The 17036-nt window shown below is 38.4% G+C and overlaps 1 protein-coding gene across 4 annotated transcripts in view; it reads left to right on the forward strand.

The window, feature by feature from the left end:
* LOC127418326 (follistatin-related protein 5-like) overlaps positions 1-17036 on the forward strand; it is a 314771-nt gene that overhangs the window by 48990 nt on the left and 248745 nt on the right. For 2 of the 4 annotated variants that reach the window (XM_051658892.1, XM_051658895.1), the window contains exons 2-3: positions 3391-3529; positions 11484-11517. In XM_051658892.1, the coding sequence (XP_051514852.1) occupies positions 3401-3529; positions 11484-11517 (163 nt within the window). In that variant the 5' untranslated portion in view covers positions 3391-3400. The remainder of the gene's footprint in view (positions 1-3390; positions 3530-11483; positions 11518-17036) is intronic. The other 2 variants (XM_051658893.1, XM_051658894.1) reach the window with 1 other exon arrangement.

A 17036-nucleotide genomic window follows, 5' to 3' on the forward strand; every position in this document is an offset into this window, starting at 1 on the left:
TCTTGCGAGTTATTGAATTCATCTTTAGATCGTGCACTAGTGTGCTTTTCACCCGAGAGAGTCATGAACAAATGACTCTTTTGAATCGGATCTTTTTCATGAATCATCCGAAAAGAACTGAGGGTTTGAACTCAGGAGCTCAGGTTAGCAGTTTGAATCAGATTCACTTTCTCAGTGAATTAGCCACCAGTGAGCTCACAACTGGGAGTGCAGACATTTCAAAATAAGAGTCCCATGTGTATTTGTGGCTTCTTGATAATTAAAAGTCCCGTATTGTGTACCCCCCTTTTTTTTATTTTCTGGTAATTATTGATTGGGATAGCACAATAAACTGCATCTGGGATTTCATTCAATTTGCACTCTTGTAGTCTCTGTGTCTGGGCCATCTGGTAACAGTAAAGAAAGACTAAGGCAATATTTTAAAACAATGTATATATTCATACATGCATACACACCGATCAGCCACAACATTAAAACCACCTGCCTAATATTATGTAGGTCCCCCTCGTGCCTCCAAAACAGCGTCAACCCGCATCTCATTATAGCATTCTGAGATGCTATACTTCTCAACACAATTGTACAGAGCGGTTATCTGAGTTACCGTTGACTTTGTCAGTTCGATCCAGTCTGGACTTTCTCTGTTGACCTCACTCATCAAGGCATTTCCATCCACAGAACTGCTGCTCACTGGATGTTTTTATTTTTTTTTTTTTTGGCACCATTCAGAATAAATTCTAGAGACAGTTGTGTGTGAAAATCCCAGGAACTCAGCTGTTACAGAAATACTCAAACTAGCCCATATGGCACCAACAATCATCCATGTGATTATCTAATCAGCCAATTGTGTGGCAACAGTGCAGTGCATAAAATCATGCAGATATGGGTCAGGAGCTTCAGTTAATGTTCACATCAACCATCAGAATTGGGAAAAATGTGATCTCAGTGGATCGTGGCATGATTGTTGGTGCCAGATGGGCTGGTTTGAGTATTTTTGTAACTGTTGATCTCCTGGGATTTTCACGCACAACAGTCTCTAGAATTTATTTGAGTTATGGTTCGAACTGACAAATTCTATGGTAACTCAGATAACAGCTCTGTACAATTTTGGTGATAAGAATAGCATCCCAAAACGCTATTTTGAGATGCGGGTTTGTGGTGTTTTGGCAGCACGAGGAGGACCTACACAATAATAGGCAGGTGGTTTTAATGTGACTGATCTGTGTATATATATATATATATATATATATATATATATAAAAATCAAGCTTTTAACACTTAGGACAATTGAGGGACTTGCACACAACTATTACACAAGGTGCAAACATTCATTGATGCTCAAGAAGACAACACACTATGCATACTATATGTAAATATCTGTAATGTAGATTCTGAAGAGCAGTACTAAATAAAAAAATATTTTATCTCTTATATTTGTATAAATTATGAAAGGGGTCTGAACATTTGAGACAAAAGAGAATGCAAACTTATCTTCTCAACTATATATACTGTTTATTAAACCTTTGATTAATGGTTTATCAGTGGTCTTTTCTTTGCTGTTCAGAAACAAGGTAGACACCCAATCTAAATCAAGCAATTCTGTGATTTGGCGACTAAAAACAGCCATTTGGCTCCTTAATGTTTCAGTTTAGGAGCCAATGGCTAACATACACATCGCACAAGCAAAAATTTTAATGATTACCAGATCATGTGAGATGAAGATGGAAAAGAAGAAAAATTTGGGAACGTTTAAAAAAAATAAAAATAAACCCTCACTACCCACACCACCACTCTTACCCACCACCACTCTTACTGAAACCCCAGAATGCACCAGAGAGAGAGAGATAAAGAAAGCTAGAGAGAGAGAGACTCTAAAAGGATGAGTGTGTTAGATGAGTGTGTTGATTACTGTCTCAGTTTCCTGTCTGCACAATACAGTGTGACAAAAACATTTGCATTTTGTGACTCTAGAGTGCTGCTTACTGGAAAATGTAGCTAGTTACTGGAAAAGCTATAGTGTTGTGAAAATAGCTAAACTACTAAACATGTTTACATGCATGTTTTTACACCGATTATGCTTTGTAAGCCAACAACGTGTGTGGTCATGTCAATGCATTAAACGGCTTTCCTTTATCGGTGTAAGGCCATAAACAAATTAAGAATAAACCCCAATTTTACCCCGATTTCGAGTTGCATGTTAACATTGGCATTTTTACTGGCTTATCCAACGTGTGCATGTGTTGTGTGCATTCCTCTTCAAGGTCTCAGGTGATCCGATCACATATGGTCAGGTGAAACGCATCACTGTGTACACCTGGTCTTTTAAATCGTCTCCTGTGACCACTTGTGATTGGATTTGGAGGGGAGGGTCTCGGATTTCATTACCACATACATCAACCACTATGTCAGTGTGTTACTGCATGATAATAAACCGCAACAAAGTCAGAAAAGACAAAGAAATCATGAAAAACAGCGCACTATTTCTCCCAGATGCAGCTGAAATTTATTCTAAGCACAAATGTAACATTTCGAGCAGAATTGTCTGTTATTTTAGTAGATTGCCTGTATTAACCTGAGCTGCAGATGTTCATGCTTCTCATAAGTGTCCCTGTATGTTGGTATAAAACACACAAAAGAATATCTGTGTTGCAAAAGAATGTAATTACTTCAGACCACATTACTTCTGAACATAATATAGTTTATACAAATAATAATTTAAAAAACATTTTAAAACATAATAAAAAGGGAAAAAAATAAAAATAGGAACAAAGACAGGAGAAAAAAAAAAACTGTCAATTATTTGAATAGATGGTCTCTGTCAAGAAGAGAAAAAACACAAACAGTGCTTAGTGCACACTACAATGTGGCCATTTATCACCTAAAGGGTTCATCTTAAACATCTAATTTCACATGACTAAGTACTAGCACTTGCAAAATTACACTTTAATGTCTTTGTACTTTCAAGTATATATTTTGTTTCTGTGTGAGGCACGTTATTTTGTCACTTAGGGGATGAAAAAGCAGCTAACGCTGCAATAGTACCCTTGTTTCTTAGTAGGGCTTATCTAAATGTTTCCTTGATGTGGTTGTCTGAACTGAAATCTATTGCATTCTTAGTCATCACAGTAAAATATTGATCCCTTTTCTTAGCTTAATTTTTATTTCCTCATGGTGCTCATTATACCTTAATTGATTTAAAGTAGATTAAATCTTGCCAATGAGTATGGACTTTTTTATTGATAGCATTAGTTTAAACCTACGCTAGATTGGCATCCTCCTTTGTCTGCTCTTATAAGCTGTGCTCTGATGTATTGTTTGCTGCAAGAGACTTAAATGCTCTGCTTAACTTAAATGCTGCTTGTTGTTTATTTGAATGTCTTTATTTTATTACAGGGGGGTACTCATGAGAGACTCAAGGAGATGGTGGGCAGCTGTCCTGCTCTTGGGGTCAGCTCTGATTGTGCAGGCACGTCCTGGCAAGGAAGGATTTACTCCGCTGGCCTATCGACCTCTCGTCCGATTCCGTCACAAGGTATTGATCTTTCCAATTTCATTAGCCATTCTTTAACAAGAGGAGACTTCTGTCTGGCCAGTTGCAATGCTAATTACTTTGGAAATCCGCATCACATTGAGCTATTCTGTTTTGATTCCTCGCTCGGGATGATTTATTATTCTTTCCTCTGCCCATGAAAAGAGTATCAGATATGCATAATATTTAGACTAAAAAGCACTGGATCTTTCACTATGGACATTTAGAACTGAAGGCAAAAATTCCAGCTGTGTGGACATTGAGATAGAACTGCCTAGCATGATTGCGTAATTGAATGTTTATTGACCTACTGTTGTGGTGGGTGAGCTTTGTGGACACAGTCAGATACCAGCAATTCAGGTGTTTTTTTTTTCCCTCTCACTCAAAAATAAATAAATCTGAATCAAAATGCAACTCTAACAAGTTTCAGTGCTTTCCTCCCATTCTCTCTTTTCATCGTAGTCATGAGTGAAGGTCTGGCTGCAACAGACCATGGACTCAAGATGGCGCCAAGTATGGCTGCTGCATTGCGAGCTCAAACAACATTGTAGTTTTTTGTTTGTTTTGTTTACAATTCTTATGTTTTTTGTCTTGGATGTTGTCTGCCTTATTGTCTATGACAGACAAACACTTTTGGACACTGGTTCTGGAATTACACACCGTAAAATGGACTTCAAATTCCTCAATGCCGACCCGCTGTTTTCAAACACACCAGCGGAGCCCTTTGTCTGGGCCGCCCGGCCGCGTAAACGCAGAAGGAAAAGGGGAAACAGAGCCGGCGTTCTCATCAGAGTAAGACGTCGTGCAAATCGACCCCCGCTACCTAGTATTCTACTGGCAAATGTTCAGTCTCTGGACAACAAGCTCTGCGAGCTGAGAGCGTGGATCTCTTTCCAACGAAAGACGAGGGACTGCTGCATTATCTGCCTTACAGAAACTTGGATGTCTGCGGAGATTCCAGACAAAGGTGGTGGTGTATGTTTTATGGTCAACAAATCCTGGTGTGATCAGAGGAACTTACATTCTATCAAGTCTTTCTGCTCTCCTGATCTGGAATTGCTCATGCTTTTGTGTTGACCATTCTGGCTACCGAGGGAATTCACAGCAGTCATTATCACAGCTGAGTACATCCCCCCACAAGCCAACACAGACTGGGCACTCATGGAACTGTACGGGATAAGCAAGCAGGAAACCGCGCACCCTGAGGCCGCGTTCATTGTGACCGGGGACTTTAACTAAGCCAATTTTAAATCAATTGCACTAAAATACCAACAACACATAAGTTTTAATACATGAGGGGACCGGGATTTGGACCATTGCTACTCTCCCTTCCGGGATGGCTACAAATCCCTCCCCCGCCCACCATTTGGCAAATCGGACCACTCTTCCATTCTGCTTCTGCCCGCTTACAGGCAGAAACTGAAACAGGAAGCACCCACCCACAGAAAGATCCAGTGTTGGTCAGACCAATCAGACTCTATGCTACAAGACTATTTTGATCACGCAGACTGGGAGATGTTCCGGTCCGCCTATGATGACGACATCAAGGTGTACGCTGATAGCATAACGTGTTTCATCAGAAAGTGCGTAGAGGATGTTGTTCCGTCCAAAACGATACGGATCTACCCGAACCAGAAGCCTTGGATTAATAGCGATGTTCGTGTGGCACTTTGTGCACGGACCTCCGTTTTTAATTCTGGGAATGCAGAGGAGCACAAACAAGCCAGTTATGCCCTCCGAAAAACTATCAGAGCAGCAAAACGCCAGTACAGGAACAAGATTGAAGGACACCACCAACTCTAGAAGCATGTGGCAGGGAATTAATATCATCATGGACTTTAAAGAGAATAAAAACTCTGCCATGAACACCGCTGCCTCTCTCCTGGATAAGCTAAATACTTTTTATGCACAGATCGAGGGAGCTGTCACAGCCAAACCTACAGAGATTAGTTCACTCTCCGTCTCTGTAGCGGATGTAACCCGATCCTTCCAATGGGTGAATATCTTTAAAGCCGTGGGTCCAGACGGAATTCCGGGCCGCGTCATCAGAGTGTGCGTGAACCAACTGGCTGGTGTTTTTACAGACATTTTCAACCTTTCCCTGTCTTTGTCTGTAGTCCCCACATGCTTTAAAATGTCCACCATTGTGCCTGTTCCAAAGCAATCCAAAATCACTTGCTTAATATGACTGGCACCCTGTTGCTCTTACCCCCATCATCAGCAAATGCTTTGAGAGACCAATCAGAGATTACATCTGCTCTGTGCTGCCTCCATCACTGGACCCATTGCAGTTTGCTTACCGCAACAACCGCTCCACTGATGATGCCATTGCATATAAAATACACACTGCTCTCTCCCACCTGGAAAAAGGAATACTTATGTGAGAATGCTGTTTGTAGACTGCAGTTCAGCATTCAACACCATAGTGCCCTCCAAGCTTGATGAGAAACTCCGGGCTCAAACAGCTCGCTGTGCAGATGGATCCTGGACTTCCTCTCAAGCAGATGCCAGGTGGTTAGAATGGGCAGTAACATCTCCTCATCACTGACCCTCAACACTGGAGCCCCGCAGGGCTGTGTTCTAGCCTGCTCCTGTATTCCCTGTACACACATGACTGTGTGGCAACACATAGCTCCAATGCCATCATTAAGTTTGCTGATGATACGACGGTGGTAGGTCTGATCACTGACAATGTTGAAACAGCCTATAGAGAGGAGGTGCACACTCTGACACGCTGGTGTAAGGAGCAGAACCTCTCCCTCAACATCAGTAAGACAAAGGAGCTTGTGGTGGACTTCAGCAGAAGAGAAAGAGAACACAGCCCCATCACCATCAATGGAGCACCAGTGGAGAGAGTCAGCAGCTTCAAGTTCCAGGGTGTCAACATCACTGAGGAACTCACATGGTCCGTCCACACTGAGGCCGTTGTGAAGAAGGCTCATCAGCACCTCTTCTTCCTGAGATGGCTGAGGAAGTTTGGAATGAACCGCCACATCCTCACACGGTTCTACACCAGCACTGTAGAGAGCATCCTGACTGGCTGCATCTCCGCCTGGTATGGCAATAGCCAACCGCAGAGCACTGCAAAGGGTGGTGCAAACTGCCAGACACATCATCGGAGATGAGCTTCCCTCCCTCCAGGACATATACACCAGGCGGTGTGTGAAAAAATCTCAGAGGATCATCAGAGACTCCAGCCACCCGAGCCATGGGCTGCTCTCACTGCTACCATCTGGCAGGCGATATCGTAGCATCAGGACCCGCACCAGCCAACTTCATGATAGCTTCTTCCCCCAAGCAATCAGACTTTTGAACTCTTGATCTCTCACGATCAGTATACATCAGCACTGCACTTTATTAATCTTATTATCTCACACTGGACTGTCATAAATTATATTCTCTTAACAACACACTGGCAACTGACTATCAACCGACAGCCTGAATGTCAATACAGTACAATACAACCTACTGTACATTTTATATATACACACATATATATATATATATATATATATATACTTTTTTTATTGTATAATGTGTGTTCTATATTGTGTGTATTGTATAATGTACACTGTATGTTATTATTTGTATATTGTGTTGTGTGTAATTATGTGTATATTAGATTTTAAATTGTGTTGTGTAAATTTGATGTTTATTGTAGATTGGTATATGTCTCATCACTGTCACGACTGCTATGTTGCTCGGAACTGCACCCAAGAATTTCACACACTATTGCACTTGTGTATATGGTTGTGTGACAAAAGTGATTTGATTTGAACAGGGTCTACATTATGTAACAGATCATTTAAACCCTGACTGAGGCTGGGCAGTGATTGACAGAAGAGGAACTGCTTAAGCGAGTCTTGCTGTCAGGCTGAAGTACAGTCTCATTGGTACACAGACTTGGGAGGGTAACTTTTGAAATGTATTCCACTACAGATTACAGAATACATGCTGTAAAATGCAATTTGTAACGTATTCCGTTAGATTACTCAAGGTCAGTAATGTATTCTAAATACTTCAGATTACTTCTTCAGCACTGATAGATTTTTTCACTTGTTTTGACTATAAAAACTCTGCCAGTACAGTAAGACAAAATACACATGTTAAAAATACATTCTCTGAAAAACATAAATATCTTATGCAGTGTTGTTTCTAAAACAAGATCAATCAAACTGATCTTGTTTTAAGGATTTTTAGATATTTTTACAGGAAAACAATACAAAAATTATCATCAAGAATACAGTTTTCATCCTAATATCAAATGTCTTACTAGAAAAATAGAAGTTATGATCCAACGTGAATTTTCTAGATGATAAAATATGTTCGTGCCTGGTAACATGCATGTAAAATGATTAGAAATAGCATTTTAGCTTAGCGTAAAGCTGATAATTTACACAAGGTTTATTTCTATTTCTTGTGCTCCAAACTTAATTCAAACTTACTTCTCTGTCTGCTCGTATGAATGTAACACATCATAAGTAAGTGTTTCAGCGCTGTTCAAATGCACTTTGGATCGCATCATTAATATGTATAAATGTTTTCCATCTGAAAGGACTAAATATTAAATTTAACAAATGACAATAAAATGCAAAGTAATCTCTTCAGTAATCAAAATACTTTTTGAATGTAACTATTCTAATTACCTACGATTTAATTTGTAACTGTAGTGGAATACAGTTACTTATATTTTGTATTTTAAATACATAATCCTGTTACATGTATTCTGTTACTCCCCAACCCTGTAAGTTCCTTATCAGAACACAGTGTGTGAAAATTCATTAAGTGATATGCAAAAGCAAACTACAACTTCAGATAATGTATTTGTTGGGACAGAATAGGAGCAATTATACTTCATAGACTTATATACAGTGGTTATGCTTATGTATTTGTCTCAATCATGTCATATCTCTACTCCTGAGTGAGGTCATGCATATACCAGCAATGAAAATCCACAGAAAATTCTGGCAGAGGTAAAATTATTGACATAGTGAGTCTGTGTTTCAAATGGGTGGGTGTTGGGCAAGGGCTACAGGGTTGAGCCTGTTTTTCTGGCATGGGCACAGAGATAAGCAGTGACCCCATTAGCTTTCGCTCAACTCAACCTGTCTCAATCATTGTGAGTAATTCAGTTTATAGTATGAAGCGTTGTCCCGTTCTGCAAAAGCTAATCTCCTGTCCCGGATTAAAAGCAAAAGATTTAATTCACCATAGTCCCATCCTCCCTGTATCGGCCAGTTGGATTATAGAACAAATATGGCTCCACCCCACATTTAGCCTAATTAAAAACTCGATGTTTGAATGTAAGATAAAGTGTAGGGGCAGGACTGTGTAGGTGCTTATCATAGCCATGATTTAATTTTTGTAGTCCAATTGCATAACTCGTGTACAATTGGTTCCATGAAGTTAATCGTTTCACGGAGAACAAAAAATCTTCAGGGCAGCACAGTGTAATGAATAGTTGTTACTATGAGCTAAATGTGCTGTCAAGCATTTCTGGAATGTGTCTTTTGATGACATGAAATTAAAAACAGTTCAGAGCAGTTATAATCCTTCCTCAATCCTTTTGAAGCAAGATAGAAATAAAAATGGTATGTTTTAGTACATACAGCAAGGTCATATGGAGAAAATAAAAAAAAAAAAGAGCTAAATCTAAAGAATACTGGAAGTAAAACTCTATAGCAGACACTTAACCAATATACCCACACCACAAACCACGATTAATGCAGGGTAAGTAGGTAAATTAGAGCAAGAGCCACTACATAGTGGTATTTTATTAAGAAGGTGTTCTGGTGAAACGGTCTTTGGAATTTGTACACAAAAAAACAAAAAAAAACAAAAAAAAAATAAAAAATAAAAATGGGAGGGGCTTGCAGCCAGCATGTTCTTGTTTTGGGCAGAAGGGGCAAATGGCTCCAAAGTAAAATAAAATCCTTGCCAATTATCCGTCTTAAGGGAATAATCCGTCTAGATATAACGATTTCACTGATCCATTTAGTACCAAGACTAAATTACTGACATAATTACAGTATTTTGATAACCATCAATAAATGAAGGCTGAGAGTAGTTGCCATAATTTCCTCAGCAACATGATCACGTGGGAAATTGGCATGTTGCTTTCAAATGTTCACGCACCCTGACGACTGCCCCATTATGCCAATTTACAAGTGCACTCTTCCATCAGACATTTTTTGTAGCAGTTCAACGGTGTTTACCTTCTCCTGTGGTGTTGTCCCAGAATTAGCAGGAATGAGGACCCAAATGCAGGAATGAGAAGATACTTAAAAATAAATAAATAAATACAAATTTTGAAAAAAAAAACTCACAGGGGAGAAAAACAACAACCTAGAATAAAACAAACTGAAAAGGGCGACAAGGACTGGCTCGAACAAAACATTAGAACAGACTAACCAGCATGCAAACTAACAAAACAATTAGACAAATACAAAATGGAAAAAAGGCACAATATATGGAGGGAGACACATGAGGGACAGCTGCAGACAATCAGCAAGACTAGGACTAAATGAGGAGGTGTGGCCAGGGGAAACAAGTGGGCTAGGTCAGAAGAGTGCATGGAAAACAAAAACAAACAGAGACAGACACACTGACAGATAACAAGAAGGAGAGGGCTGTCAGAACAAGGTCGTGACAGGTGTGACTGGAAGTGAGTTGTTTCAGCAGCATGGAACACATGGATTCTTGTTCAGTGTTGAAAATAGGAAATATTTGTGTAATGGGTGACGGGTGCAATTTTTCCTCTTAGATTACGTTTACTCCACTGACAATTTGGTTTAGGGTTGGGGTTTGGGTTAGAGGGTACAGTTACACATATTTGCATTCCTCTTCACTGTATGACATCCTTCACAACAAAAAACAACTTTCTTTACAACTCGCTTTTTGGCGCCCCTCTGTGGGCATTTCACCCGTAAACGTACATATTCCATACATTCAAAAACACTTCCCATTTCAACTAATTGGGGCAGGGTTTGAATTTAGGAAAGCACAGATCTAGTCTAACTCGTGAAACAGTCAACATAATATTTCCGAATTCATTGTTAGATCAATTGGTCCTCAGACATAGTTTTATGGAGAAATTAAAAGGACTAGTTCACCCAAAACTGAAAATTTGTCATTTTCTCACCCGATATCATTCCAACCCTATATTGTTTTCTTTCTTTCATGAAACACAAATTGAGGTAAAATGTCTGAGCTGCTCTTTTGTTCATCAACAGTAGTGGATGGTGATTATTGCCAAGCTCCATAAAGTATCATGAAAGTAGCCCATATAATTAATTTGCAAAATTCAAAGTCAGTGAATAATGGCTTAAATTTGAATGGCTATTGTATGGCTTCAGAAGACTTAGTATAGTGCACAGAGGCTACTTTTTTATAATTGTATGGTGACTTGTTCTGCCCTGTTTGGAGCTAGGAACAAAACACTCATCCACTTTTGTTGCATGAAAAAGCTGTTAGAACATATTGCATCTCATATAACATTATAACATCTAATTTTCAAAACCTGACCAATTTGAACGAATGTATCATTCAACTCCTACTGACAAATGAATGAGACACCAACATTTTCAAAGAATATTTCAGATAATAGCAAGAGAAGCAAGACTTGTTTAAATAACATAAAATCGCATTAATAATAAGATTAACAATCCAGCTACAAAACAACATACAATCTCAGGTGGGTCAGTTCTGCACAGGAGAACTTTCATATATTTTGTTTGTTTGTTTGTTTTTACAAACCAATATACACTACATATAAGCTTGCAAAGAGCATTTTGGCATTCCCTTGCTCTTGAGAGGAAACAGAAAGTAGGTGTAATAGAGACATATCAAATATCCAGTGTGTGGATTTCTGTGGTCAGAGCTGTTAACTTGCTGTCTGTGAAACATTTCTGAGTATAACATTTTGTAAGAATAGTTTCTCTTTCTATTCTTGTTTCAGCAGGACGGGATCACGGAGAGTTTACGGATGAAGGGTATGTACAATCCCCCACTTCTCCTTGGGCCATGGTTCGATTATGGTGTTCTGGTATTCTTTGATGGAATTTGGCAATCATTTAGTACTGTTCAAAACAAGAGACAAGAGGATTTGGAAACTTTCTGGTTATCTGGTTAACGTTAGTGGAACATGACCAACGCTAATGTAATGAACTTCACCTGTGGTTACTCTGCTATAGGTCACCTGTGTGAATTAGAGAGGAAGTGATTTTATATATCCACTAATAATGACCTTGAAACCAGTTGGTCAAAAGGCATTGCAAGGTGGCTAAGAATAGCAAAGTTAAGTCTGAGAACAGGTTGTTTGTTTGCAGATGTCACTTAGGTAGATGTTTTTTTTATTTTTATTTATTTATTTATTTTTTTATCTAATGCAATGACATTCATAATCAAATACTTTTGGAATATCAAAGTACCATGGTATTACCATCTGATGCCATCACTGAACTATTGTACTGCCCCAGTACTTTATTGCAAGGGAAGTAACACTACACTTTTAAAATTTATATATATATATATATATATATATATATATATATTATATATATTTATATATATATATATATATATATATATATATATATATATATATATATATATATATATATATATATATATATATATATATATATATATATATATATATATCCTGTCCTGCCCCAACAACAGGAAAGAAACCTGCACCAGTAAAGTTATTTCATGGGTTATTCCATCCAAAAGTAATAAATACTGACTACTGTATATACAGCATTCCACTTTGAGTTGTCTGTTACATAACTCTATCAATAAGGTGTGGGCATTGAGAATTGGAGACAGTTTATCAGTTGTGTTCTCGTACAGAAAAGGCTGATTATGTTTATGTAAAAAAATAAATAAATAAATAAATAAAATAATAATAATTTTAAATGGGTGTTAGCCAGATTAAATAAATGAAAGAAAAAAAGAGGTTCTTTAGAAGTACTTCTTTGTTGTGTTTTTGTTCCCTGCACATAAAAGATGGTATGATAGATAATGGACATTGCTAAGGAGTATGTGTTGGATTCTTTATTTGGGTCTGAGATGTCTTTGTCACTCAACAAACTCTCCTTCCCCAAGGGTATAGATGTGCCCTTGAAATACTGAGAAAGTATGAATGAATGAGAATGAGTATATATTGGTATAGTGCACACAAGTGGTGTAGTAGTGTCTGAAGAGGTGGGCATACTGTGAATTTATGAAAGCCCCCCTCCCCCCATGCAATCTCTAAAATTAATTAATATTTATATACAGTACATATTTAAAATGTGTAAATTTTTTTCTTTCCATTAAAAAAATAATAAAATAAAAGACTGTTTTAATTATAGACCCACATAAACACACAAAATGGCATAGTGTAGAGTACACTGCTAAGAACCATGGTATGGTAACTTGATGTTCAATATGTATTAAATTAATAGGTGTCATTAATGTGTCTTTTATTAGGCTACTAGGAAAATTGTTAATACTTTATCATTATTCTAATTAATAAACTAATTCAGAATACGCAATAAACTGTTAAGCATTGTAGCTAATATGGGCGTAGTAATGTCCACATTAATATTATCTTGAATTACCATATATAGCTAGTGTGTGTGTGTGTGTGTGTGTGTGTGTGTGTGTGTGTGTGTGTGTATATACACACACACACACACACACACGTTTAGCAGGGAAATAAATTTACAGTGAAAATTATAGTTACTCTAGAGATGCTTGTGCATCAGACGCTGGAAATGTCCCGCCCCTTACTGAAACGGAAAATATTATTGGTTAGCAAATATCCAATCACATCTGAAATGAACATTCTGATTGGTGGATCAGCTTAGTCAGACTGTCCGTCTTGCCAGTGCCATCAGTTGTGCTCCCGCAGCTCCGTGCGCATTTAGAGAGAATCTCTTTACACTTTAAAAAAATATATACTGTATTTACACCATTCAGCCACAATATTAAAACCACCTGCCTAATATTGTGTAGGTCCCCCTCGTGCTGCCAAAATAGCGCCAACCCGCATCTCAGAATAGCATTCTGAGATGCTATTCTTCTCACCACAATTGTACAGAGCGGTTATCTGAGTTACCGTAGACTTTGTTAGTCCGAACCAGTTGACCTCTCTCATCAACAAAGCATATCAGTCCACAGAACTGCCACTCACTGGATGTTTTTTTGTTTTTGACACCATTCGGAGTAAATTCTAGAGACTTTTGTGTGTGACAATCCCAGGAGATCAGCAGTTACAGAAATACTCAAACCAGCCCATCTGGCACCAACAATCATGCCACGGTCCAAATCACTGAGATCACATTTTTTCCCCCTCCATTCTGATGGTTGATGTGAACATTAATTGAAGCTCCTGGCCCGTGTCTGCATGATTTTATGCAATGCACTGCTGCCACACGATTAGCTGATTAGATAATCGCATGGATGATTGTTGGTGCCAGATGGGCTGGTTTGAGTATTTCTGTAACTGCCGATCTTCTGGGATTTTCACACACAACAGTCTCTAGAGTTTACTCAGAAAGGTGCCAAAAACATAAAATAATCCACAGGGAAAATGAAAATGAGCCATCCTCTATATGCCATAACAAGCGAAAGATGCTTATCTTTTATACTTCTTTTGTTGCCAAATTTATCTGGAATGAATACATATTTTCTCTGCCTAAAGCTGGACCAGGTGCTCAAGCGGTCTGTGTATAGCCACATTAATGATCATGCTTGCAAACAGTCTGTGGTTTTAGGTGTAAATTATGTATTGGCTGTTGCCCAACAGTCATCCGTAATTAAGATGGCACAAGAGTAAGTCAAATGATGCCAAGAACCTACAGAGAGAGCCGAGATGAGAAAAAAAAAAAAAATCCATCTAACTTCTCAGTATCTGTGTGAGGTGAAGTCTTGCCATAAATATTATCTCAGGTCAGCTCAAAGGTGCTTGTGTTAGCAGCTTATTTAATATAATATAATCAGACTTTAATAGTGAACCACTCTTTATTACTACAGAAGGTGAACGCTGTATTTGTAGAGTTGGCATTGTGATAAAGGACAGGATTTCTCTACAGCTGTTCAATAAAATGTTCACTCTATATGCATCTTGTCACTTTCATCTTCTCATAGGAAATAATAACACAAAATAAATAAAATAAAATACAAACGAGATCTATTTTACTTCTCAGTCATTTCTCCTAAAAAGCAAAACAATTCAATAAAGAGCAACTTTTTGGAATAACATCTGAGACAAAGCTGTTTCCTGATCTATGAAACACATCTGACACTATGATCTGCTTTTAATCTTTAGTACAGACATTCTGGACACATTTGGAAATCTTGACTCAATAGCAAACCAAACAATAATCCTTACTATATAATCCTGACAAATGCAGAATAGTCTTTTCTTTTTCTTATTTTCCATATATAGAATCCAGTGTGGTAATAAAAGGAATACTTGGGCAGCTTGTTCCACATTTCACTTATGATTCTGTCTGGAAATTATTTTCTAAAGGCCTTTTTTAATTATGTATTAATCATTTTAATTATTCATTCCAATTACTCCATGTTTAAGTGGATTAAATTCTAAAATAAGTATATTACTGATATTGAAGTTCTGGAATGACTGCCTGAAAGGCTTTTGATGAAGCTGATTAATTTCTTTTGATGACTCTGAATATAGTTTATGATGATTTATTCATGACAGTACAATCAGACAAAGCATGCTTCACACTTACAACTTAATTTGCGACATTGCAAATGTTGCCTGCTTAGCATGTTTAAAGTCTAGACTGCTGAATATGAAGTAAAGCTGGAAAGAATATGAAGCCTACTGAAATTGGCTGTCAAAATTTGGAATAGAGGAAAAACTGAGACAGCATGCAAAAGCACAAAGCAGAATTCCCTGTAATTGGAATCGTAAATGAAGTGGCTGGCACATCTGCATTTCCACTGTTCAGCTGAACATGAAATATCTTACCACTGTGGGTAAAATCACATCTTAGGGTGGGAGAATAGCTTTTTGTATAATGTATTCAGACCGCCACCCAAGTATTACTCGTACCCAGCTCTCTGACCATGGCTAGGTTCTACTGTACATTTCAAAAGTTTACAAAGACAAAAGCTTTCTAGAGCACTGCTCTCTTTTATTATTCTTTTGAATAAGAACAAGGCAGGGTGTGCCCATAGAGCTCTTGCCTTCTCAAAGCCCAAACTCAGTCCTGGTCCCCTGATCCTAGCTTTCTTCACATTGTGTTAATTTTGTCATTACAATATGATTTATTACTCTGCATGCAGTGACACCTGCTTGGCCTTAAGTTAATAAACCATTTTGAAATGCTAAAGGTTTATAGCTCTAAATTGTATGTTAATCCTAAAATCTCCTTAGCTTCTTTGGGATTCAGTTTCACTTTTAGAAAGGGAACATTGCATCATGTCTGGTGAGAATAGAGAATAGTGCTGAAATTACTGCACCAGGCTGCAGTCATTTTACTAGACGGAATTAGTTTTGGGCAGCTGCCCACTATTCTACTACTGTAGTTACTAAACATCCTACCTGTACATGTTAATTTACGATCACTAATTGTAATTAAATTCTGTTTAGGCAGATTCGGCTAAATGCTGTACTGTTTGGCAGGCTTATTATAAAGAGAGGTAGACGGCATAATAGAATTTCTATTGGATGCACTTGCTTTTGAAAATGCTTATGAATCCTGTAGTTCAAGAAAGATGTAAGACGTTGTGCTTTCAACAACCTAGTCTCATAGAATCACATTACTATTCGTGTTTGCAAAATTATTTGTCCGTGGCTCATTGTATCACTGCATTTTCCTGGTGAAATTAACACTAGAGGGGCTTCAACAACAATGGTCCCTATTTTAAGAGCGCTAGCGTGAAGCGCAGCGCTATGCCATTAGTCATAAGCGCAAAGTCAGTGGGCATGGCCATGAAGTTTTGGTATTTTCGTGCAAGCATGCGCTGGATCTAGGCGCAAGTAGGTTTGGCAAAATTGCATGCGCAACGAGCAAATGTGCTGGATTAGATGCAATTTATTTCTGATGTTCCCTTTCGTAGGAACTCGAACTGCATAATTGCATTGGGACACGCCCTGAGCGTCACGTGGTCTGAAGCTCTTATACAAGCATGCCAATTTATTGGCTGATGGCACTTAAGTGACGCCCCTAAGGAGCTATGTCATGGGCTCCATAAAGGCGCTCGCTTCACACCATCGAGTCTGATTTTCTGTTCTTCAGTGCACAACCTCATCTGGCCCATGTTGTACCAATGATTCACATCAAAGTGAGGATCATTGTTATTCTCCCTTTTGAGTGGCAACACAGGATGGAATTTAAGAAGTGACTTGCATCGTTTTATACAGCGTAATTTCAGAGCAATTTTAATGTGTTTTTTTTCCAAACATTACAAGGGTCCGACAGGGACAGCAGCGCTATCCCCACTTGTTCTAGTTCCAAGCCTCCAGATTGGAGCTCCATGTGCGGGGGAA

This window comes from Myxocyprinus asiaticus, chromosome 27 (genome assembly GCF_019703515.2).
Source record: "Myxocyprinus asiaticus isolate MX2 ecotype Aquarium Trade chromosome 27, UBuf_Myxa_2, whole genome shotgun sequence".
Lineage (NCBI taxonomy): Eukaryota > Metazoa > Chordata > Actinopteri > Cypriniformes > Catostomidae > Myxocyprinus > Myxocyprinus asiaticus.